Source organism: Pituophis catenifer, unplaced genomic scaffold (genome assembly GCF_029215685.1).
Source record: "Pituophis catenifer annectens isolate HBS135680 unplaced genomic scaffold, rPitCat1.0.hap2 SCAF_1, whole genome shotgun sequence".
NCBI lineage: Eukaryota > Metazoa > Chordata > Lepidosauria > Squamata > Colubridae > Pituophis > Pituophis catenifer.
Genome location: NW_027256881.1, coordinates 84,659,484 through 84,687,279, shown reverse-complemented (window position 1 = coordinate 84,687,279; position 27,796 = coordinate 84,659,484). Strand labels below are relative to the sequence as shown.

The 27,796-nt window shown below is 34.9% G+C and overlaps 1 protein-coding gene across 1 annotated transcript in view; it reads left to right on the top strand.

Moving 5' to 3' along the window:
• UTRN (utrophin) overlaps positions 1 to 27,796 on the top strand; it is a 358,125-nt gene that overhangs the window by 251,535 nt on the left and 78,794 nt on the right. The window contains exons 55-56 of the mRNA XM_070932667.1: positions 14,420 to 14,549; positions 26,185 to 26,453. Of these exons, the coding sequence (XP_070788768.1) occupies positions 14,420 to 14,549; positions 26,185 to 26,453 (399 nt within the window). The remainder of the gene's footprint in view (positions 1 to 14,419; positions 14,550 to 26,184; positions 26,454 to 27,796) is intronic.

The window sequence follows — 27,796 nt, the reverse complement described above, 5'->3', positions numbered from 1 at the left end:
TCATTTAAATATCAGGCACATGTTTTAACTACTCATTTAAAAATACATAGCAGCTGAGCATCATAAGATTGTGTGAACCTACAATCTACTCTCCTACTTGCACTAGTTTCCATACTGATTTCAAGCCTGTATAACTGAGAATCAAGTAGGCATTTAGGCCTTGAGCCCACTTTTGTGGTTCTAGTTCCCTTCCAATCATGTTTTCTCCAACTGAGCAAAATGTATTATGGGAACTACCCAAACAGTAGAAAGAAAGAAGAAAGAAAGAAAGAAAGAAAGAAAGAAAGAAAGAAAGAAAGAAAGAGAGAGAACTTATGAAATACATTTATAAACATATGGATGATGATGATGACGATGATGATGACATGAAAGCATTTGCTGTTGTTCCTATCTAATATTTATAGCCTGAGATAGATCTCACTGAACGGAGATCATTTCAAAGTTGGTGTGGATTCTTCCTCCTATGAGAATTCTTGAGTTATATTACCAAATAGATTTCTTCATTACAATTTAATGGTCTCCATTTGCCTTTACCTTTGCATTTGCCTTTGAACATAAGTTCAAAACTTATAACAACACTTTATCATTATTATTTTAACTGCTGCACTTTGGTAATTACGGTTACTCTGAGCTTCGCATGAAAATAAATTCCACTATTTTGACACAATTTTTCATGGAAAAGTACTGGATTTAATTTGGTGCTGCAAAAAAGCTCCTCCACCTCTATCTCTCCCCCCCCCGTCCCCGTTTTATTGTCCTGTTACTTCCTATCTTCATAGGCCTAAAGGGCTACTAATTTCAAGTGAAGGAAGCTTGATTACAGTGTGGAGGAAGAAATCTGTTTTTTAAAAAATATCACACTATTCTTTTTAATTAAGTGAGATGAAGAACATAGGGACTCTAATAAGAGATCTGCTTTCCCCACCTCTCTTTTTAATAAGCTCTTTGTGAAAAAAAGCTTTGCATAAATGATTGAACACACCCGTTTCATTTCCTTAAATAAGATACTTTAAATAATTACTCCAACATTAATCTTATTTTTCTTTCAAAATACCATGGGTCTGCCTTACCCAGGAAAAGGACAAATTGATAATCATATAATGTTATTTATTTTATAAATTTACAGCCAGAGACTAAATCAAGAGCCATGGTGGCGCAGTGGTTACAATGCAGTACTGCAGGATACTTCTGCTGACTGCCGGCTGCCTATAATTTGGCAGTTCGAATCTCAGCAGGCTCAAGGTTGACTCAACCTTCCATCCTTCCGAGGTCGGTAAAATGAGGACCCAGATTGTTGGGGGGCAATATGCTGATTCTGTAAACTGCTTAGAGAGGGCTGTAAAAGCACCGTGAAGCAGTATATAAGTCTAAGTGCTATTGCTATTGCTTAATTGGTATAATAGCAAGAGTTGTGCACACCTTAGAACGTATATGGAAAATTAGTTATATCATTGCTATCTCTTTTTTGTTCACAATTCAGTAATTTTATTAATTATCCTTTTCTGTGTAAGTACCCTTTTGTGTGTTTTGTTTCTTTTATTATCATACTAACATTTAATACTTAGAGGACAGCTCTTTCTTGGCTTATCCTGAAAATACTGTGTTTATTTGGCTATATGTGGTCTCTGGTCTAAGACTGTAATAATAAATTGTTGTTGTTGTTGTCTATATGTAACCCAGTATGAAAATGTTTGATTCCCAAAGATTATTAAAACTGGCTTGTTAGCAAAAAAAAAAAAAAATATCTCTAATAAAAAAACACTTTCTGCAACAGTAAAGTGGAGGGTGGGATGGTGGAATGAAACAAAAAGAAATAAAAAGAAAAAAGGGACTAATTGAGATACCTGCAGAGTACTTAATGCTTCCTTTGTTCCTAAAACAGCATGTACTATCTTTGTGAACCTCCTGCAACATTGCTGGCTCATGAATTTGCATCATTTTAGCTGCTTGACATTTATTTATTTATTGGACATTTTATTCTGTGGTTATATCTACCATTGATTCTTAATTCTTAATGTCTAGCTTACATACCTCTTTGCCAATCTCTTCTTTGTTCAGATTCCCATTCTTACATTTTTAATGTGTTGTTCTCATTTCAAAATACGTTATGGCTCATTTGTATTCAAAATTATTAATTTAATAGCTCGCTCTCTCCTCTTCCCTTTCCCCAGTACCTTGCTTCAGTGAAGTAAACAAATAAGCAGCCTACAATCTAAGATTCAAATTTCCTTACTTCATTTATTTAAATGTTGCTAAAATGTGCTTGGACTCCAAAAAAGTAATGTATTTGTTTTTTTTTATGAATTTGCCTGAAGTTTATATTATTAACAGTTATATTTGGGGTAGATAAATTTATACAAGAAAGACCTGTGTAGACATGAGGACTGAAGAGGGGGATAAAGTCAGATGAAGCAAAAAATAGCCTCTAATAAATATACCCTACATGTAAAATATTTCTATTTCCTATTGTTTAATTACATTTCCATCTTTTAGATTTTATCATGCTCTCAAGCTAGTAAACACATTAAAAAAAAACATTTGTCTGTTCTCCATCATCAGAACTGTTTTGAGCAAAAGATGCATACATTCCTAGAAAGAAAATTCCTACAAGGAAATTTAAAGTGATTGAATACCAATTAAATAACAAGCAAATCTGGAATTTCCTTAAATGCTGTCATTTCTGAGCAATTTTGCAGCAAATACTTTAGGTTCTTGAGGTGACTGCAAAGGATTTATTTATTCATGCATAAAATTAGCATGGTAGTATATACATGGAAGCTGGAAGCCATTTGCTGTATGTATAAGATGCTGAACTTTGAAACAAGGACAGAAGCTCCCACAAGCATAACTAATGTAGAATTCAACAAGGAGTATAAAAGGAACAAAGGATGTGATTAGGCAGCATTAAGGATATTGCAATCAATTTAGACCTATGATGAAAATGACCTGGCTTTTCCCTGGAAAACTTTTACCAGGCAAAAAGGGCAAGAAAAGAGACAAAAATAAAAAACAGGAACAAATTTAGAAAAAGAATAATTAACTTCTGGTATTTAAATTGCAAAAAAATCCTGAATAATAAACCCTAAAAGTCAAGTTTTCCTAATCAAAAATACTGTTAACCACTGTAATGACACTGACTTGTTTCAATCATTGGCTTTGTTAATATTTTTAACAGATTGCAGTTGGAGAGTTTACAACAGTAATTGGGACTGGAATTTCCATTGCTAAGCAAAACTATTGTAATGCGCAAAATTTAGTTATTTGTTTATTTATTTATAAAATTTATTGGCTGCCCATCTTACCATAGGGTAAATCTGGGCATCTTACAATTACATATACAGTTAAAACATAAAAAGTTAAAACCGGACTTTAAAATCAAGGACACATAGGAAGGGCGGGGGGCAGAGTGGCAAGGAGGTGGGATCTGTTATTACTCAATTGGCCACCTCCATTGCACTGTTCTCCCACTGGGGCCTCAAGCTGACAGGTCTTTAGGCCCTTATGAAAAGATAGGAGGGTTGGGGCCTTCTTGGGATGTTAAGCAAGTCCAAATACCCCCATTGACTTTGCATGTTGGAAGCCAGCTGGGAAAGTCACAAATGGTGATCATATGATCCTGGGATACTGCAATTGTTGTAAATACATGCTGGTTGCCAAGTGCCCAAAGTTTGATAGTATCACTTTGGGGATGCCATGATGGTTGTATGTGCAAGCACCAGTCATAAGACATTATTTTCAGTGCCATTCGAACAGTCACTAAATAAATAGTTTGTATGTTGAGAACTATCTGTATACTGAAAAAGCAAGCACTGTTGGCTCACTGTGGAAATAATCATAAGCAGTACATTATGTTTTTGTTAATATTGTAAAGGAAATAGAAGTCAAGATTTACTGTGAGATACTGTGCTTTTATATTCCTGGGAAAGAGGTCCATAGTACTTTTGGCATTTCCCTGATTCCTTCTAGTATAATAGGAAAACTCTTACTGAATTATAGAGTGAGTAATTTTTTTTCTTAAAAAGGGACTGGTTTTTCATTGCCGTTTCTGATTATTAGTGAAAAGAGTATTTGGATGTGTCACATCCTATACTGATGATCAATAAAGTGAATGATAGCTACTTTGCTCCATAAAAAAGCAAAACCATTCAGAGATACACGTACATGCCAGGAGTCTTGTGAGTTAAATCTTTAGACTGTAAGAATTTTATGATTTGTAGAAAACACTATGCACTTGAGGGTTCAACAAAGAGAAAGACAGACTATAACAAGTAAATAATGAATAGCTCTGAGTTGTTTTCCACTTAAAAGCTGATCCTTGGAGGCTCCTGCAGTTTGTGCCATATCCAAGTATTTTTAGGAAGATAGTGTAGCTCTTCACCGTAGATAGTGTTTGGAATAATAAGATAAATCATATTGATTATGCAATACTTTCTGTATGTGGTGAAGAAAGGAAAATCAAAATGCCCATTTCTTGATTCTGGTTGTTTCTCTTGGAGTACTTCCCCCAGATCTACAAATATTTCTTTTAAAGCTTTTCTTTAGGGTTTGTGTAATACAAAATGAGGGGAAGAAATTTGTGTTTGGATAAACTGTATTTGCTACTAGGAAATGATATATTTTAAGCTATTTATCTGCAGTCCCACTATATTACACAACATGACCTTAATCTTTATAAGAAGTAAAGAACTGGTGCAGCTCTATAAACCTGCATTCTTCAAATACTGAAAATATTACCCAGCTTTTTCTGATCAGTCAAGGTTGATTGGGTGCTACTAGAATCTTTTGAAATTTCATTAGGTACTATCAAATGTCTTTATATTTAATCAATAGCCATATGGACTAGAAACCTGCTTTCAAATTAAAACAAAACTCTGAAATTCTATGCTCAGTATTGCATTTCGTGTTCGATTTGCGCAGCCACAAAATTTATAGTGCAATACAAAGGATAAAGCAGTAGAAATTCCTGCAAATATTCTCAGTTGCCAGATTGGTAAATTTCTTGCTCTAGCTCAATCAGGGTGTGTCTGGCATTGACTATTAAACTTTTCTTCCCAGAATGAAGGAAATAAACATGTTTCCTTATTGGAAATGAAGTACTGTTGTGAGAAGGGCAAAAGAGGCACGACTTACAAAATTGGAACTTTAGAAGAACTCTATCAGGAAAATCATAAGAGAACCTTGACATCAGAGTTATTAGTTTTCTTTGCATATTTTGCTGGCCTGATTTATGAATTATTTTATGTAAATATTATCTCCAGAGGTTAATAAAGATGCCAAGAATGCAAACATTGGTATGGATAGGAGGGATGTGACTTAGACAGATCACCTCCACCCCTACAGTCCTTTTAAATATCTCACCCTAAATATTTACTTAGAAGCTGAGGAGATTCTCTGAGGCAGACGGCTAGGGAGCAAGAGAATTTCTTTCTTTTGCTGGCAGAATCCTTGATTCAAGCATTGCCACTAGTGGAAGAAAACATTTTATTAGGATGCGAGCCTGCAAGTTAATTCTTAGTAAGTTGAAAATGATTAACAGAATAGTGGGCAGAGAGAAACAGGAGGAAACTGAAAGTTAGACAGCTTATTACAAAGCTTACTCTAAAAGAGAATGAAAAGACTGGGATTATTTTGAAGTGCAGAGTAAAACTCTGAAATTGTCAGACCAGAGAGGATCCTTAGATGTTACAAAAGCTTAAGAGAGGTAAAAAATACTGAAATTGAGGTACAAGCAGGGGTGTAATGGAATAAAAGCAATGAACATGATAGGATTCAAAATTTGAAGATAGAGAAGAGAGTGAAAAGAAAAAGAGCAAAACTATGTAACAGGTGTCAAGATATACTTGAGTAGAAAAAGATGGGGTACAATTATAGATATTTTTAAAATAGAAAATGTACAGGTGATGGACAAAGAGCAGTCATACGATGTTGACTGATGTACAGAAACGGTTGAGGAGAGAAACCTTAGTGAAACTATTTTTGATGAACACAATTTTCACTGAAATCCACTATAAATCAAATATGCCCCCTTCCTTCTAAGATGTGATTACATAATAATTACTTATGTAAGAATTATATATGCTATCAACACAATATTGCCTCAGTATTCAGGTACATGGATTTTCTCCATTATGATATGTCCACAACCTGACCTTTCAGGTCTTCTAATGGTGACCTCTTTCAATCTGTTGACCCTCATGTTATTCCACAGATTTGCTGGCATAGTTTGGTTAGAACATTTACTGTTTATTGTTCAGTTGCTTATCACATTTTTGTAGATATTCCTTTCATTCCTGTAGCCTTCCTACTTGGTAATGATTGGAATGCTGATCTAACTTAATGTTCTAGTAACAGAAGATATTGTAAATTGGGACTATCTTATAATGTATGTTGGATATAAACATCTCTACTGAATTTCATTGTATGCTGCTTCCATCGTTATTTGATTGTCACTAAATCAGTTAGTGTCTTCCCATTAGCATATTAGTATTACCAATTTGAGGTCAGAACCTCCTTCTGAGTTTGGAGATATTTACTTGTTTTTCCATGCTTTTGTTCATCCTCAGTGTCTTTATTGATGTTGTAATAAATTGCTTCATGTTGCTTCTAAGAGTGCTCTGAAATTCTTTGTGAAGTTCCTTTCTGAGAAGTTTGTCATTCTTTGCTTAGGCTTCTCTGCTCATCTTGACAATTTCCCCAGCTTGTTCTGACATCCAGTTTCCTGGCTTAGGTTTTTTCATCTTTGGCAGTCTCTTTTCATGTTCATCCTTAACAACTTCTTTGATTTCATTACATAGTTCCAGTTTCAGGACTTCAAAACAATCCCTGATGTTCCATTTGAAAAGTGGGTATAAGTTTAAGATCATGTATTGGAAGTTGGTTGGGTTTGTTCTTCTACTTTAACTTGACTTAGAAATCTTTTACTTCCTTGTACCAAAAATATAGTCAATTTGATTTCTGTGTACTCCATCTAGTGATGTATGTATGTATTATTTTGGTTGTTTGAACACTGTTCAAATGAAGCAGTGATGAAATCACAGGAATAGCAGAACTGATAAATCATTACCCTGCTTCATTTCTATGTCCTGGGCCATAAAACCCAATTACATTATTTCCCTTACCTGTTCCAACTCTTGATGTTCTACTCTCTATCCACAAGCAGCACATCTATCAGTTTCAAGTTGAACTTAGCCATAAAAACCTATCTACATCCTTTTCTTCTTCATCTATGGAGCATAGGTTTGGATAATCATTATGTTAAAAGATTGTCCACAAAGTCTGATATTATTCAGTTACTGATTGCACTGGATCCAAGTACTGTTGTTGCTATCTCCTCCTTAATTGTGAAAGCAAAAGCATTCCATTGTTGTTTTTCATATCCAGAATAATTAATATGATCTTCTCACTGAAAGTATCCAATCTCACGATGCAAAACATATCGTTGTGCAGTCAATTAATTTCACCTCTCAATGTATTGTTTCTAGAATAGAATAGGATAGGACAGGACAGAATAGAATAGGGGTAGGGTAGGGTAGGGTAGGGTAAGGTAGACTAGACTAGACTAGACTAGACCAGACCAGACCAGACCAGACCAGACCAGACCAGACCAGACCAGACCAGACCAGACCAGAACAGAACAGAACAGAACAGACCAGACCAGACCAGACCAGAACAGACCAGACCAGAACAGAACAGAACAGAACATGTTCATATTGAAAAGTTATCCTGTTCTACTTTCAGGATCAGTTGGAGGGCCAGTGATTGTTATTTCCACACTGTACTAATTCTCCATGACCATCCCTTATACCTCCAAATGAGAGGAACTAGAAAAGTTTGGTAGGGAAAAACCTCTGCCTAAATACTGGAGGGCATTACTATTACAGCAGTTTGCTATACTTCTCTTCCTTGATATAAGGCTGCATTATAAATTTACATGAATTATAGTCATTCTTTTTTTTTTATTATTATTTCCTATACAATGATACCTTTTAAGGCAAAAACAAAATAAGACATCCTGTTAAATTTCTGTAAAGAATTGTGATGCAGAAATATTTTTGAATCAATATTTTTTTCCAAAGAATGCATTGGTAAAAGTGTTTACGTAAGCATTACATTAACTAATTTTAGCTATAAAATCGATCGATTGATTGATTGTTATATCTGCCATCAAATAGTTTTCGACTCCTAGTGATTACATAGGTAGATCTTCATGACATTCAAGCCCTAACCTACACTTTCCAATCTCCCAGTTGTAACTGAACCCATCCACCTTGCTGCTGGTCACCCACTTCTTTTTCGTTCCACCTTTCCCAGCATAAAAGCCTTCTCCAGAGAGCCGGGTCGTCACACAATGTGGCCAAAGTTGGATAATTTGAGCCTTGATCTGATTTGTTTGATGGTCCATCTGTTTGTTTTCTTAGCTGTCCATAGTATTTGCAGGAATCTTCTCTAACACTCAAGTTTAAAGGTTTCAACACTCTTTTAATCCTGCTTCTTTAAAGTCCAACTTTGGCTTCCATAGAGTGTCACAAGGAGTATCATCGCTTGCACAGTTCTGATCTTTGTAAGTATAGACATCTATAGGAGGTATTACATTGCTGATTGTATAAAGAGATCTTTTTTGCTATACACAAAAATGGAAAGGAGGAAAACAAAATCTGTGCTGTAAAACTACACACACACACACACACACACACACACACAAAAATGTGTGTGTGTGTGTGTGTGTGTGTGTATGTATAAATAAAATAACATGTTCTTATGGATTTCCAAAATTTTGGGACTGGAAGACAACCTAGAATTTTGAGTGTGGGTTGGTGAACATCCTTACAAGAATTACTATGAAAAAGAGACAATCATCATCATAATTTGTTCTATTATCTACCCAAGATGGTCCCTGGCTTTTTTGTCCCTCTTCTTAAAAGCTCCATGCAAATATTGGACTATAGTTACCTGCCTCTTATTTTCAAAGAAAGTATTTGAGGCATTTGTTGCAGAACAACAACCAAATTATAAAATGGCAGCTACCAACCAAGGCTGAGTCTTTTTTTTTTTCTTCATCACTTTTGTCACCCGAGCTCCAGATGTGGTAGTTCTGTTTGGGAAATTTAATCAATGTGTTTTGAGTAACTGTGAATAAAAAGGCATAGCAAAGTAATTTAGAACAAAGATTTCAGCCCAGTGATTGTTCCTTCTTTTGGTGAAGTCTGTATAAAATCTAATTGTATGTGACTGTTAGGTACATGATTAAAACTAATGGAAACATGATTTTACTATTCGTTTCTATTAGGTTGCTTTTACTCAAAATTTACAGTGGAATTAAATTATTACAGGGATTTATGAGCAACGTAATTTCACTCAAGTTATCTTTTAATAATTCAAGTTGTTTCCATCACATTCAGATTTAAGGTATTCTGTGTGATATGTAAATTACTATTTTTTCCGAAGGAAAGACTGAACAGTTATGTCTGTATTCTTTTGGTTTGAAATTGATTTTCCTTTGTGAAATTGATTGTGTAATTTTTTCATGACTTAATTCTCTTGTAGATTATAATCTTCTGAAACATGTCTGACCAGAACAGAAGAATGGGTTAGGCACATTATGCTGTTTTTTTTTGGGGGGGGGGAAGGGGTAGTCTTTCTAGTTCTATATTATTCCTTCAAGAATAAGGAAGAGAAGGATGTCTTTTCTATATTAATTCAGATTCTGATACATTTATTGGCTTACAGGAAAATGAGTTTTGACTTTTGTTTAGGATTGAGTGTACACCAATTAATGGTGACTTGGGAGCTGCACATTAAAAATAAAAGTGAACAAAATATTTCCTTATTATGAACTATTATTAAGAGTTCACAAATTTTAAGCACTTCTATGTACACCAGTTTTAAGATTAACATTCTCTTTGAATTCATATCCTTTTCTGAATCATGATATTTTTAGTATTTTCATGAACTTTGCACTGAATATATTAAAATAAGCATGCTAACAATAATTGAATAAATGTTTACTGAGTTGCAAATTATGCATTCATGTGCTGTGGATTAAACATTAATATATTCTCCTGACATAGAAAGAAGAGTTTAAATGTTTAAAGAAATATTTTAGGATAATTATATGTGCATTATAAGAAACTAAGACCCATTATATTCAGTCAGGTTTACCTCTGGGTTTGAAACTAATTTGATAAATTGTGCATATTTTAGTGGATTGATGAAGTACTGGTAATTATTTTGAATAGCCTGCATGTTTATGGTTTAGGAATTCTGAGGATAGTCAATATTATCTGAATAGAAGTCAGTCCCATAATTGAACTTTTTATTCTTTCCTAAAGTTGTCCCCCTGAGTCCTCATCAAACTTGCTATGGAAATTTCCTGAATTTCTAAAAGTGGCTTTCTAAAAGAGTTACAGGACAGGAAGAAGAATCAATTCCTGAGTTCTGCTGGATAAAGAAATTCAGCCATTGGACATAGAATCTTGAATTTTACTATTAGCTATGCTTAGCCTGAACTCAATAAAATAAATCTGGCTTAAATTTATCCCAGTAACTGATAGAGTGGGTTACTCTACGTCTATTTTTTCATGCATATATATATAAATAAAATAATTCAAAACAATAATAAGCATTTTTATTTTAAAAAAATTAACCAGTGTTCAATGTTTTTAAAGTAATAGAAACCCAGAGTCCCTTTCATTTTGGATTTCAGACATGCTGCAGAGTAAAATATTAGTGTGGAAGAACAAGTTAAATTTTGATTTTTAGTAGCAGCCAAAGTTCATTGTGGAGGATAAACTTAGAACATTAACAATAGCATTAAGTTTCCTCTTCATACAATTGCCCTTTAAAGAGCTGAGCCAGAGTGAAGCCAATAATGCCATATTAAGTAACCTACTTAGAGGTCAACTATCATTGACCTGACACCTTTGTCCAAGCAGAAGAGTGGCTCATATCAGTTCCAGACACGTTTGATGGGAATAACCATAAAACTACTACTCCAGTGGTGGGTTTCAAAATTTTTTACTACTGGTTTTGTGGGTGTGGCTTGGTGGGCATGGCATGGCTTGATGGGCGTGGCAGAGGAAGGATACTGTAAAATCCCCATTTCCTCCTGATTAGCTGGAACTCGGGAGGCAGAGAATAGATGGAGGTGCGGCCAGTCAGAATTTTTACTACCGGTTCTCCAAACTACTCAAAATTTCCTCTACCGGTTTTCCAGAACTACTGAAACCCACCTCTGTACTACTCATATTTAAGGCCTTTCAAAAATATATGTGACATATAATCTGTGAAGGATTATAATAGTTTGTTTTATAATATTATGCATGCTTAGGAATAATATTATGAATGATGCAAATATCTCTAAGGCTTCGGGGGCTTAGTAGACTCACTTGAACTTTACTGCTGAAATTTGTAAGAGAAAGTTGCTCCCTCTATGTGAAATAAAGTTATTTTTGGTTGCTTTATTTGCTGTGGTGCAAAGAAAATCCACATTTTGTATTATAAGAATGTTCTTTAAAATATCAGAGTGATCAGATAATGATATCTGATATTTTAGCCCATAAATTATGTAAGCATCTTCCACTAATTAATAGGTAATAATATAGATATTATATGGCACGATAGCAGTGCATTTCTGGTTTTTTTCTTACTACCAAAATTCTAAATCATTATTTCCTAAACTATGGTCCTAGAGTCTCTGGGGGGGGGGGTCCATAAAATCAAAATTGTTTGCCAGTCTATGCTGAAAAAGATATTATAATATGAAAATCCCATCAAACAAGTAGTAGTGGCAGCAAATGCATCTATTTTAATTTTTAATATGGTAAATATTGATAAATATAACCTATTGAAACAAAAGCTGTTAGAAAACGTTTTGACTATTTAATCATAGTTTGGACTGTAGCAAAGATCTAGACATTGCATTTGAGAAACATATTATCATCCAAAGAAATAGTTCTACTATGTTGCAAGCTTCTTTAAACATTTTCTCAAAAGTTTTCTCAAGATGGCTACCTGTGTGTGGGAACAGCACCCTCTCTGCTGTTATTAAGCTTTAAGCTTTAGCCATTTATTTAAAAAACAAACAAAGAAACGATAATGAGACCATAATTTCAATAGCTGGAAAGTCTTTGTCAATGTGAGTTGCTGTTAGAGATAGAGAACCAATTCGATCTAGTGGTTGAGGCACAAGGCTAGAAAGTGGGAGGTTGTGAGTTCAAGTTCTGCCTTAGCCATGAAATTCAGCTGGGTGACCTTGGGCCAGTCACTCTTATCAGCACAACTCACCTCATAGAGTGGTTGTTGTGTGGAAAATAGTAGGAGAAGGAAGGTGTGTTGGATATGTTTGCTGCCTTGAGTTGTTTATAAAAACAATAAAGGTGGGATATAAATAGATAGATAGATAGATAGATAGATAGATAGATAGATAGATAGATAGATAGATAGATACACAAGTATCTTAGTGTACTGTATAGAATATTTTGGAGTCTAATGGACATCTAGTCCTCTGACCATTAACTATATACAACTCTACTTTTGTTCTCTGGGGTCAATAGTATACTAGGTTTCCACATGTATTCATCGTAAGCAGTGATGTGAAGTTTGCTAATGCGTTGCTTGTCTAGCAAGTAAAATACAGCATTCTTAGTATGGAGCATCTTCTTCTAACTACAAGGAAAATTTCATTTCTATTACCTGAGTGGAAGAATATTTTCCTTTTACATTTGTGTAAGACTCCTTGCAAGTTTTAACAGAACTAACTCACAAATGATATAAGGGCAGGGGATACAGCTAAGCAAGTTCATTTATAAAATTAAAACATAACATATTCTCCTTTATGTTTAATTAAAGTTACAAAGGTCAGTTGAGTATAAATCTCTTCATTTCAAGAGAAATCAATAGGTTTGTGCCCTTAATCCAAAATATAGGACTAGATCCATATTTTTAAATTAATATTTGTGCTATGGACAGAAGGACAGATATGAGTATAGAAGGATAAAAGCAACCGTTTCCTGCACCAGCCAAGGAAGCTAGATATCCGTAAGGTGGTTTTTCCAAAAGGCAACTGGATTTTCTTGGTTTTTTCCTTTGAAAACATTTTGCTTTTCATCCAAGACTTTTTCTGAACTGAACTGAACTGAAGAAGCTTCTTATACGAGAAGCGGAACATTATCAAAGGAAATGTTTCAAAGAAAAAAGAAAAAGTCCAGTTGCATATTTGGAAAAAAACACCTTTGGGACAACCCTGACCTGGAGGACTGAGAGTCTCCATAGACAAGGAAGCTTCTCCATTTCCTTATTTTAGAATAAATCACACATATTCATTTATTTGCTATTTTGGGATTTTCTTTTTTGGTCTTTTTATCCTGGCCGAGGTAAGGTGTGCTGGAATGGGACTAACATTCATATCACTTGCTTGAAAACATTTGACTTGAAAAGTTGCAATGGTCTTTTAAGGTGATATGATGTTCTGCAGCTTCTTCCTAGGTGTTTCCTCTATATTCTGTTGACAAGACATAGCCATGATTCCACAACACTTAATAATTTTGTCGCTTATCACTTCCAGACTTCAGAGGAGAACACAAGACTAGTATAATGGTATACAGATAGTCCTTGACTTACAACCACAATTGGGACCAGAATGTCCATTGCTAAGTGAGACAGTTGTTAATAGCATTTAGCAATAGCAATAGTATTTAGGTTTATAGACCGCCTCATAGCACTTTACAGCACTCTGTGGACAATTCATAATGTAGAAGCATTATTTGCATAGTAAGCGAGTCAGGCCTGATTTTACAATCTTTTCACCATGGTTTTTAAGTGAATCACTGTGGTTATTAAGTGAACCCTTGGTCTTTAAGCAAATCCAGTTCCCCCCATTGATTTTTCTTGTAGTAGGCTGGCTGAAAAGGTCAGAAATGGCCATTAGCTGACCCCAGGATGCTGTAACCATCATAAATTGATGCCCGTTGCCAAGGGTCCAAATTTCGATCATGTGACTGCAGGGACGCTGCACTGGTTATAAGTGCCAGAACTGGTTATAAGTCAGTATTTTCAACACCATCATAATTTAAAACAGTCACTAAATGGTTGTAAATCAAGAGCTATCTGTATTGTCATTAACGGTGTTATCCTTTAAACTTAATCCTCATGGGTTATTTCTGAAATTGCATGAGTATAATATTTTTTCCCTTGCTTTTATGTTTTTAAATTTAGTCTATTAAAATGCCTGCCTTGCCTCCAGATTTCAAGTCAGTTTTGCATGTTCTTTCACGCTATATTTATTTATTCCATCTCTGTGTTTGGTAAAATGGATATTTTTGTATTATAAGTTTGATCAAGTGAATGAAAAGAGCGGACTGCTGTTCTGCAGATTGCCTGCAGTGTGAATTTACAAATTATTCTTGTTTTGTTTTTTGGAAAGGCACTCAGACGTGAACTGAAGGAAAAAGAGCAAGTGATTTTAAGTGCTGTAGACCAAGCACGAATGTTCCTTGCCGATCAACCAATTGAAGGGCCGGAAGAGCCAAGAAAAAACTTACACTCAAAGTCAGGTCAGTTTTTTTGGATTGCTAAATTTGAAAATAGAGTCTCTCTCAAGTTAAAATAATTGTTTTATTGAACATGTGAGCATAATGGCTTTGATATTCTTTCTTCTTCAAAGAATGTTTAATGAATATTATATGCATTGATATAATAATGAACACGGACATATTATTGAGAATTTGTGTGCAAGCACCGTTCAAATAAAATTTAAGCTGCAGGAAAGCAGAACTCAGTAGTTTGAGAGCACAAATTGAAATTATACTTATCCAAGGGACTGGACAATTTAAAATGTGACTCTAATTCTCAATTTTGTTAGAAGCTGCCAAATTTGATACATTGAGACATGCTATCTAGCATTTCTTTCTAGCAGTCTAGACATCTCAGTAAAGATAAGTTTAATTAAAGGATATAAAACCTTATCACTCTTAATGATTAATATGAACTGGTGTAACATTGTTGGAGAAATGTGAAAAATAAAGAATTTAAGGATGCAAACAAGTATTTGGAATTATCAATTACTTGAACTATGAATTTCTTCTATGCGTTGTTAACATATTGGTTTACTTTGGGACCCCTAGCAAATTTAGGGAAAACAGCACATTTGGATAATGAGAGCATATTATAAGTACCTCATTAAATGGCTGCCATGATGGGCCAGCCTAAACACAAACTGATCAGTATATACATTACCGCATGGAATTGTACAGTGTAGTAAGGTCATTCCATCTTTCTTTAAAAAATGTTCTCAGTTAGATATTTCATATCATTAAAACATAGATTCTATGCATAGCTATATCTATTTTTTTGATATAGTACCAATTCATGTTTTAGGTTAGTCTAAGAGTAGTTTCCAGGGTGAGTTGAAATCTGTGTCAGATTTGTTTTTAAGGTGGGGAGTTAATCTGGACATTGCAGACATGTTTCCACAACTTGGTTAGTTATTTTTTCATAGAAGGGATCAGACAATCTTACCAGAAGAAGACATATATCTTTATTGTTGATATTATACACACAAGTAATTCAGTACCTTTTGAGAAATATATGCACTAGTGAAGTGTAGTAGAAATATTGTAGGTTGAAATGGAATTCAACTTTTAAGATTAGTGTAATAGTAGTATGAATCATTTTTTACAATTGTTGAGCTTTACAGCATTGTCACCAAACATACACACATGCATGCACACACAAACAACATACCTGATCCTACCTGCTTATAATATTCCCAGCATATTTTTTACAATAACATGCCCATTTTAGCAATCGAAACCAAGCTAGTGTATCAACAATACTACATCTTTCCCAATTTTCTTTGAATATAAAATTCAGAGTAAATTTAATGTTTTGTTCTTACAGTGAAAGAAGGCCATGAGTTTCAAAGAATTTAAATTTCATTGTATTGATAATTGCCATGTATACTTGTGGGTAAGCCCATCCATGAATAAGTTGAACCCAATTTTTCAGTTATATTTTGGAACCTAAAACTATTGGCTTTTTATGAGGAAGCATGGCAAATTGTGCAGTTGGAATGAATTGTTATCCCTCCATTAAAATTTGCCTTCTGGTAAAAATAAATATTTAATAATTATATTTGAAGGGTTTCTTTTCCTGTATTTCCTACAGATATTCAGTGTATCACTTACTGTTGCACAATCTCTTAATGGTTATTTGTTCAAGCCAGATATATTTATGCAAACCATCTGAAAGTCCTACCATTGTCTAGGTCAATTGCTTACATATTAATGCTTTCCCAGCTCCTAATTTCGACTTCTATTATTCAACCATTTGTAAAATGAATCCCATATTTGAAACTATTCTGTATCTTCCTTCTCTGTTATCTTTAATGTCAATCTATCCATTTCTGCGCAATCTAATATTTTTTAATTACATTTTATTTATTTTATTGGATGCAATTCTGCTTAACCAAATCGCATTTATTTCATACACATAACCCCTCTCCCCCCAAAAAATCTGGACATATCTGTTGTGTTCAAGAAAAGATAAAATAGTTACTTTTAAATAAAGTCTCATTATTAAGATGGAATGTTAACCTTAGCCTTAATCGTAACCTTGTCTCTGGTTGTTTAGGATTTTTATACTAATACCAGTGTCCTCAACCTTGCTCAATGGGCACTACAGATTGTTTAGCATAATTATAATAAGTACATACGCCCATCAGTAATGAAGCTATTACGTTTTGTAATAATTGTAATTTCTGAACACATTCCAAGGTCATATTTACATGGATTACAATACAGTCATTTAAGGGCAGCCTCATGTGAAGCAGTGAAGCAGTTAGAAGTATACTAGTGCATGAATCACAGTAGGCAAGCTGTTGCTATCCAGAAAATGCACGTAGCTGACATACCTGACAAACCTAATGGTAAATATTTCTAGCTGTGAGGATCCCTTTGACCTCTAGCAACAATGATGACTACTAGCACTCCCAAATTGCAGAACTGTTTTTTCAGGAGTATAACACAACCCCCAGTAGAGCTAGTTGTTGAGTATCTAGTTTAGGGAACAATTTACCCAGTGAATTGTCAAATACAAATTGCATTAACTAAACCTCATGAAAAACAATATTTTCTTCAACTACTGTTTTAAGTCAAATGTTATTTCTCCCATAGTTTTCAACATGATCATATCTTGAAGTAAATCTTTTAATGTCTATATAAGGCAGCTTTATATAAATTTAAAATTGTATCTTGAGAAATCACATAGTTAATGGAAACACTGATAGAATGTTCTGCAACTTACTCTACAGAACCAAAGTCTAGGATATTATGATCAGTAGCCTCAAAACCAATTGAGAGATTAAATAAAAATAATAAAATAAACAGGAGTAGTATCGATTCTTTTTCTACTCTGGTGAGATCATCTATGAAGACATATAATTTCTTTAGTACCATAATTAGGACACAATACAGATTGAAAAGGATTTAGCTAATAAATACCATACAATAATGCTTGTAATTAAATCAATATCTTCCTTCATATCACCTTACCCCCAAAACAGTATTTTATTATTTTCTTCTTGTCTTATACAATAATAACATATTACCTATTAAACACAGAAAAGGGATTCATATCCATTCATATCCTTGCATTGGTCCTCTGAAATAAATGAACAAGTTGGTTTTATTTGGTTTTATAATTTTTATGGAGTTTTAGTTTTTCTTTCTTCTTTTTGTAGGTCCTTTACACTGTGAATATTTAGTGATTAAAGCAAATAAACCTTTTCTCCAGGTTAATTCTTTTGTTGGATATTCTTATTCCTAGCTATTTGGAACAGTTAAGTAAATCAATAAGCCTACATTAATCAGCTTTGATGAGAAGTTACACACATAATCTAACTTTAATCTAAATTATGACTATGGTTAGGAAAATATATTTACTAAATTCAAATTTGTCAAAGCCCTTGTGTTAAGAGAAAATAGTGATCAATAACATTTATTCAGTATTTGAGCCTGTCGGGTTTGTGAGTGATAATATGGTAAATTGCTTCATTTAAAAGTCTAACTGCATTTTGAGTAGCTAATTAACATCTTGCGTCTTCCAACTTAATCAAACTTACAAAAAAAATTACACAAATACCAATTTGTAAACGTTCAGTGTTCAAATGATGTAATTGCTTAAGAATTCAGATAAATTTAAATCTCCATTCCACTACAGTCTTGCATCTTGTATCTCCTCTCCTTTGCAAACTAGAGCTTTATTTACTTTAAATAAATACTAGGGTTCTTTTTTTTTTTTTTTACAAATTTTTAATTAAGGTCAAATGAGATTCAGTGAGAAAATGATAAATGAGGTGGACAGGTTGCTAACATTCAGAGGGAGATGGTGAACCGTTTTCCTTTTAGATAAATTTGGTAGTAACCCTAAGAAAAGAACTTCTAATTGTTGCCAGTGGTGCTAATTTTCATAGAAGCAAGGACAGGAAAGAGTTAACACCAACATTTCATCATGATCTCCAGTTTTAATTTTGATCACCCATCCTGTTATTTAGGAGATGAAAACAGAAATCTTTTGGGCAAACCCATGTTCTAACATTACAATAAGGCATCTGCTGTATGCAATATGCCTATTTGGTTGGCTGACCAACTGCGAGAAGCTAGAAAAATTATGTACTCAAAATCCTTGAATGTGGATGGAATAATATAAATATCTGTAACTCAATTTAGATGGAACTTAAGATCCCTTGTTATATATTTGGTGGGAGCAGCAGTAATTTGAATCTTTCCTATCAGTATAACATAAAATGTCACTACTCATGTGGAAATGCAATCATTCTTCATCACCATTTATGAAGACTGAGCAAATGTTAGCAAAGCATAGTCTTCTATCACTGCCCAGAGCTTGTTAAAGTGTTCCAAGAAGAATGGAAGCTTTGCAGGCCAGTATAATATAAGACAAGGGGAAAGACTATAGAAAAATGAGGTGTATTCAGCATTGTGACAACCAGAGTTAGACAAAAGAAAATGGGACACTGTGTAAGAGATAATGTGCACAGCATTGTCTCAATACACATTTTAGCATCACAAACAGGTATTTTGTGCATTACTTAACAAGCAGAGACAGGTGCTGATTTTAGTTCTGTCTCTTTTTGCATAAAAATCTTGTGCTAAGAAGAAAGAGTCTTTGCTCCTGATAGGACCCAAAAGAATTTAATGCTTTCAGGGAAAAAAAATGTCAAAAAAGCCTGGCAGATTTTGTTGCCAGGATGGACACTTGGGTGCAGTTTGCTTTCAATGTTAGGATTTTTGTGTGTTTGACAACTGTTTGGAGAATCACATAGACAACCAAAAGGTTTTTCATTAATTAAGACTCCTAAGACCTAATCTATAAGAATCATAACGAGCACAAGGTCTTTATTTTGAACAGATTTGTATTCTACAATATAATCAGTTCAGGACTTTCAGTCTTGTATTTGTAGGAGAAGAGCAATCAGAACTAGAAGGCAGAGTTAAATGCATCATCAGTTTAGAGTCCATGTGTTCTCACAAGAGATCCAAATCCTGCTCCCCCTTGAATTCCGCTCACCCTTATTTAACACCAATACAACGCTGAGCTGAGTAGTTGACTAGATTCTTGTGTATAGGTGAAAATCATAAATCCTCTGTGCTTAAACTCAATGAATGGTCCTAGTTCTTTACTCCTGACAGTATTCCTTCTTTTCTGCCTCAAAGTTATTAACAAACCCATTTTTAAAATTAATTATTATTAATATTAGTTAATAAATATGTTGGTGTTCCATTTAACAAATTAAAAAAGCAAAAATTTTTTTGACTACCCTATATTTGCCCTGGGTATTATTATCTGTAGTAGCAGCAAAAGCAGCAGCAGCAGTAGTTATATTGATAATATTGGAGAATCAGCAAGAGACTATTGAATTACAAAATAAACACTTTGTAGAGTTTGTTCTAGCATACAGTATATGCAAGTGTTTGATAGCTTATGATACTCTTCCCCTTCATACTGTCAATTATATTCAGATTTATTTTGGTTTATATTTATATTGGTTGCAAATCCCAAGACTTGAATAGCCCCAGCATATCTGAAACCACCAAATTGCAATCAGAAGATTGACTTAATTCCATGTGTCCATTGCTGACGATTGAGTCAGAACAAGTAAGGAGACAAAATAAAATGCTCAAAGCTGATTAAAAACATCTAATTTATCAGAAGTTTTTTCCCTCTCCCATGGCCAGTATGTGAAAAATCATATACTTTCAATACAAATAGATGTATTTGTATGTATGGGAATTAGTGAGAAAGTACAAGAGTGGGACTAAATAGCTGAATTTGAAGAGTTTTTATCATATTCATTATTTTTTTCCTAGCCTCATAGGGTAATACACACAGTATTCTACCGTAGGACTAACCCTACTTTTTAGGAAGAAAAGCAAGTTGGGAACCAGGATAAGTTCTTCCTAATTTTTTCTATAGGAAGCATTGTTTTTGTAGGAAAGCTTGAAAATGGGGTAGCAGTCTAAGACAATGGGTTTTAGAATGTGATTTTACTGACATAGAGTGTGTGTGAGTGTGAGTGTATGTGTGTGTGTGTGTATGGCCCAAATTAAGTATTCATTCATACCTTTTTGCTTTGAAATTAATCTTTTGGGGATCCTGGATTGCATTGAACCCCTCATTATCAAACCTTTGTCCTTCTATAATGATGTGCTTTGAATCCCAGGATTCACAAGGAAAATCTTATGTATAGTTTCCTAAAACTAAGAGATGTAACGAAGGACATGTTTTCAAGATTTGATTTGGGATGTGTTGTCTGTGGAGCTCTTTTGCAATATAGCTAATTTAGGTTTACCTTCGCCTTCAGTAATAGAAGCCCATTATTTGATGTGAGGGCAATCTCCGGCTCTCAGTCCAACTCACTTTTTTTAAAAAAATGGGAGTGGGGAGTTCCTAGGGAAAAGCATGAGTTTGGAGTGTGCTATGCATTGCTTGGCATGCCTGAGAAAAGGCAGAATATAGTTAATAAATAATAACGGTAGCCTTTAAAAGTCGTGCTTGTCATGTTATTGCTTCAGCCAACAGTAGCAGATCGTATCAGTTGTCCAAGGTTTTATTTGGCAAGGGCTTTAAGCAGTCTACAGGGACATTAAGAACAATTGAGAGTGTAAAAGAGAACATAGAAAGACAGAATGAAAGATTTTAGAATCAAGGAGGAAACTATTGAGGAAATCCCCAGGTAACATTAATAATTATACAGAAGCAAAGATTATTTTCATAAGTAAAGCATTTTAAATTAAGCATTCACCATCTGTTCTGCCCCTTAATTACAAATGCAAAAGGTGCAATAAATCATACTTGAGCCATAAAAGAAATATTGGCTACAAGTGATTTATATGCATGCTCCTCATTTATGTTATGTACCATCTGGAGTAGCTGTATAGGGCAGGTTTAAGGGAGACTGGCTGCAGCTGTTGTGAAGAGGCTGCATTTGTTATGACTCATAATGCCTTCAAGTCATCATCAGAAGCTTTAAAACGAAATGTTGTGAGGGAATATGACAAAGGTCCATAAGACTTTATTGTGAGATGATCATAATAGTGTTCCTTAAGCTGTGTTTGATGCTCTGTGAAGTGCTCATAATTGTGTCAGTTACACTGCATTTGCATAGGGGCTTTATATGATATGAGAGAGAGAGAGAGAGAGAGAGAGAGAGAGAAAGAGAGAGAGAGAGAAAACGAGAGAGAGAACATACACACACACATTTGTATTCCCTTTGTCTCTAAGGTGGGTCATTTTATGAAGTGGAACTCTATGAAAATAGAGATAATGCACTAATTTCCATTAGATGCGCCACCTCCTAGGTCTCCCCCCCCACATGCACATCTGTGCAGAAATATTCCCTGATTCCTCCAAGAAGAATAGGAAGGACTTCAAAGAAAGGTGAAATTGCTAACTTCTGCTGACAGAAGAGGTTCACTGGATTCTACCCAACAAAATTATTCCAAAGGAAATCAAAACTACTCTCACAAATTTCTTATTTAATAGCACTTTGTCTCTGCAGCCACGGTTTCCCTCTGCAGTTACTGTATGACCTCAGTTTTTTTTGTAATTTTTCATTAATGCCCTGGAACATCAGAATGGCTGGTAAATTTATGGCCAAGAAATGCCTTCTCATAAGTGAATAGTTTCTTCATTACTCATAATAGCACGTACGGTATGCTTGCCTTCAATCCTTTTCTAAATGACATTTTAAATATCAAATATAAAAGCAAATCTACAACTCAACCCTGAAAAAAAAATCAGGGTGCTTATCCATGCAGCAATACTGAATTCTGTTTTGAATCAACTTCCAGCAATCTGAAAATTCCTGCTTTTAATCAATATACTATGAAAATTTACAATGAAGAAAAAATTATAGTGCCTATTGCCATCTTCGCTCAACTCTTTAAAACCCAAGCCCAGCTTCATCTTTCCAATTTACACACAAGGCAGCCTTTTAATGCAGTGTTAAGTTATATTAATAATTGTTCCACTTGTAGATTTTTAAATATTATAATAATACATGATAATGCAGAAGTAGTATGATTATGATACCCAAGAGACATATAAAGAAGTGTCTTGCTCAGAATCAGTGCCAGATTTTGTGGGTCCATGGATATCTAATCTTCTTAATAAATCATCTTAAGGTGCTGGCATCCCCAATAAAAAATTAATTAGCAAAGAACGGGGATCCTCATGAATGGGAACCATGCCAACCTATGGTAGGGTTGAGTATTGAAGAATGTTTCTATGCTATGCTGTGTTGAATAGGAATCACTTCAATTATCAGTTCCCTCCTGGCTTCTATCTTAATTTTCTCAAATGCAGCATGCATTGTATTGTCTGATCTCAACCAATGCCTCTGGGAAGAGTAGAGGCAGGATATAACAGCAATACCATTTTTCTTTTTTGTTTCTCTTTAATAAGTAGAATTTGGAAATAGTATGCAGTAGTCTTCCAAAAATCTCTCTGTCTACCTATCACATAAAGAAAAGGCTCTGGAATTTTCATGGCACATAATGGGCACTCTGCGAAAATAGTTATTATGATGGATATACTGTAGTCAATTTAAAAATTATTTACTAGGAGAAAACTAGTAAGATTATTCTCTATCATCTCAGTCTTCCCAAAATGCTTTCTATGTGCACCTTCTATGTAGGTGTACATGCTTCCAAGCATCAGACTGCAGCCATTCTAGAAAATGCTTCTAGGAATCAGTGTGGGACCTTCCCTAGGCAGGTCCACCTGTAGCCATGGAAACTCACTGAATAATTTAGGGCTAGTTGCTCTTTTTCAGGCCACTCATCCTCATATGGCTGTTGTTGCAGGTAAAAAAAAAAACAGTAGGGAAGCCAATATACGCTACCTTGAGCTGCTAGAGGAAAGCCAGCATATATATCTAATATAGACACAAACGTTCTACCCACCTCAGCTTATTTTAGGTACTTTGCTTTGCAACATTCTAGCTTCTCATTGTTTAGAACATTAAAAATAAACAAATCCACTGAGTAAGGATCTGGTGGGAACCAAAATAGATGTAGGCAGTCACTAAGAATGTAACATTGGGTACTCTGGGAGTAAGATATAAAATCCTGACTATCATGCACTTTTGAAACTAAAATAAATATATACTCAAAAATGGGTTTTAAAAAGTTGAAAAATTCAACAGATTACTTCTAATAGCCTATATTACAGGTCCTCAACCTCTGGCCATGTCCCACTACTGGGCCATGAGCCATTTGGAACCGGGCAGTGGAAGCGACGGGCGAGTGCGCATATCCCCATTTGCATGAGCAGTGGGTGAGCGGGCATGCACAAAAAGCTTCATTTGGGCAAGCGGGTACACGTGTGTATTTACCTGCCACTTGCACAGAACCATCCCCTCCCCCCCCTTTGTCAGTCCACAAAGCCAGAAAGGTTGGGGGACGCTGGCCAGAAATTTGTCAGGAGAGCACATCTATTGTTATGGGTCAGTACTGGAACAATAAAGTCACAATTTACCCACTTACAATCTTTGGAGAAATAGGCTGGGAATTTTTTTTCTTTCAACAGGGTCCTTCCTCCTCCTTCCTTTAGTTTTAAAAGTGTTGTTGGCATTATTTGCTATAGACAGGAGAAATCTGAGTTCCCATTTACTCAACCCCTGAAAATCAGTTAAGAACAGTTTTAGAGCTTCATAAACAAGTAATCTGTTCAGCCTGCATGGATGATTAATGACGATGACGATGATGGAGGTAAATTATAATTACAATTATTTTGCAGTATGACAAAATTCCGAAGCAAAAATACATTAATAATAACACCATATTGCATTCTGTTTTCCTGATGATGTGAACCTCATCACAATTTTTTTCTCCAGCAAATGAAAAACCTATTATATCTGTGTGGCTTTTAATTGTTTTCAAAGCAGGTATTTGTAATTTCCAGGTAAAGTTGTTTATGCCTGTTGAGTATATATACTGTGTTTTAAAATTTTAAAAATGGTACTGATTTAAAATAGAAAAACTTGCTTCGTTCAATTATTTTTTTAATTTGATTTATATGCCGCCCTTCTCCAGAGACTCAGGGCGGCTTACAATGCGTTAAGCAATAGCCTTCATACTTTTGTATATTTATACAAAGTCAGCTTATTGCCCCCACAAACTGGGTCCTCAATTTACCTATCTTAGAAAGGATGGAAGGCTGAGTCAACCTTGAGCCTGGTGAGATTCGAACTTACAGTAATTGCAGACAGCTGGTGTTAATCAGTCTGCTGAGCCACCAGGCCCTGGCATAGGTTAGAAGTGTATAGCCTGAACTTTTTAATGAAAATAATTTTGTAAATAATTTTGTGGGGAAACTCTGGCTTTCCAAATAGTAATAAACTATAGTTCCCAGATTCCTTTACCTTTGGCCCTAATTAATGAGGCTCCTGGGATTTGTAGTTTGAAAGCACTTGGAAATCCACAGGCTGTTGATTACGGTGATATTGGGGCTAAAATCTCACCCTGGATTTAATGGATTTTCCCAGGGACAACTCCTCAAAGCAGAAAAAAAAACCCCAGAGAATCTGATCTGACTCTGATTTGAAGCCAAAGTCTAAAACAAATTACTCTTTTCTACTGTTTGCTTGTCTTTTTATGGCCAATATTAAGAGGTCTGCAATGCTGTTTCTAAACTTGATCCCAGATAACATCTGTACACTTGCTATATTCAAGGATGCTTTTTCCCCTATTCATAATATTAATCATCCACAGATCAATCTTTTTAAATTGTTTTTTATCAAAGGCTCTTAAAAGTTAATATCCCAAGTAGTATTTATATCTTATTCAATAGATCTTGTAAGTTAATTACATTCTTGCCCTGGAAGCTATTTTTACATTGATGGTATAAAAATACTATTTTATTAATTGGGTGTCACTTGTCAGCATTACAATAACATTACAATAATGTTGCAATTATTTATCAAATTCTCCAAAGTTTGCCTTTTCCTTTTTTATAACCCAGTTTTATTGGCACATTGTTAGGAATAAAATTCAGCATTTGCCTCCATTTGAACATTGTTTGTTTCAGCCTCTTTTCCTATTAATTTGGCCTTCCTTTGAGGATCACCTCAAAACACATGGTGTCGAGTCCTGCCGGAGCTCGCCATCGATGGGGGGTGTGGGAGACGAAGGAGTGGAGATAAGCAGCCACAGCGAACACACAAACAGTTCCTGGATAGCAGCATTCAGGGCAATGATTGATGACGTTGCTGGGCCTCTCCGATTCTGCTGTCCTCACTGCTCGCAGCTGTTACTGTTAAGGGAGTGGGGGGTGCTTGATTGATAATCACCGGATGTATGTTTAAGGGGCTGAGTTTTTGTTAAATAGCGCTGTGGTGTGATTACACCCAGCGCTGACTTTGAACCAAAACACCGACTTGTACTTTACTTTTGACTGCAAGCTTATCATTGCCAAAGTAAACCCTGATTCTCTGTGTGTTACTGGTGATTATTTCCTATCGCAGTTCTGAACGAACGACAAGCCGAGACATGGGCATGGAAGTCCATAGTTAGTCATCCTTGGCAACAAGTGTATTTTGAAAGCACAATATTTCTTGTCCACACACTATGAATCCCTGTTCATTCCATTGATCATTTTTCCCATTTTCAGAGTTGACCCCTGAAGAAAAAGCGCAGAAGATTGCTAAAGCTATGCGCAAACAGTCTGCGGAAGTGAAGGAGAAGTGGGAAAGCCTGAATACCTGTGCCAGTGGTTGGCAAAAACAGATAGACCAAGCCCTGGAGAAACTGAAGGACCTGCAGTGTTCCATGGATGACCTGGATGCAGACTTGAGAGAGGCAGAGAATGTGCGAAATGGTTGGAAACCTGTTGGAGACAGGCTGATGGCCTCATTGCAGGATGAAGTTGATAAGACAACTGTAAGATCCCAGTAGTCGTTTAAGTGCATTGCCAGCTGATGTTTAGATTTTGGCTCTGGAAACTATACAGTGGTACTCAGGTAGCCATAATCCAGTGCCCAGCTGGATCCAGAATAGAAAACACTTATCAGTGAAATAGCTGTATTATTCCTGCTTCATACTTTTCCATTGGGAATGTTTAACATTTCATTAAAATTATTTTGACAGCAGTAAAATGACAACAGGAGGCATAAGTTTGTAGTAATGTATATAATGAGAGCAATATAGCTAGAGGGAGATAGAGAAAATCCAAGCAACTCGGAAACTCTCTCTGTGTCTCCTGAATATTAGGCACCCTAACCATAAGGGTTAATTAATTAAATGCTGTTGTCAAGCTGGACTGCAGATATCAGTCCCCTGTCACCTCCACCTGTCCACCTGTAGATGGGGATGCTACAGATTATTTGTGAGGGGATATTTTAATTATGCAGTGAAGTGATATTTTAATTATTTAGCTCTGTTCTAAGAATGCATTGTTTTAATTGGATGACTGAAATTCCTCTTAAAATATATTTTCCACTCTGTTTTTTGAGGAGAAAGGTTGACTGTAAGTGACGTTATAAGATGGAATATTCACACAATTATCTGCCTATGAAACAAAATGAATCAATCCCCCTTAAATGCCTTTGAATTCTCAGGACTTTCTACCATAAACCATTCTGCTATGTCTAGGAATTCCAGATTATAATAACTAATAGTAGAACACCTAAGAATTTATGTTATTCTGAAGTCAATGAGCATTTTAGCATTGAACTTAGAAGCCTTTTGCCTGTATGTCCATGGATTGTCCAGAAAATGACAAATTAGACTATTTATGAGTAATGGAACATTATACATAAATACACAACACTCTGCCTGAGGCTTGTTTTTGCTTTCAAATAAAGATTAAGCTAAATTTGATGAAACACAATTTCTGTTGCCTTAGAATTAAATCAAAGCAGATTTAAATATGTTGATTTAATTATAAAATATCCATCTTTCCTTTTTTTCGTTTGAATAAAAACATAAAAGAATGCTTTTGCATACTAGTGGGAATATTTCTTTTTTTTTTCTTCTTGCCAGCAAGAGGTAATTGTTCACATCTTAATGGTATTTGCATAAAGAATTGTAAAGGGAAACCTATTATGTTTACTATTTCTTCTAATAGTATCGTCTGTTGAGGATTATTTCATCTATTAACAACATCAACATTGATGTTGAAAATGATATACTAGTAATTCATGGGAAAAACAGTATGAAGTTGGAAAATTGTTATCAATTTTGTAGAATTATCTGGCTTTCAGCAGATTTCATTTTTATGTTTT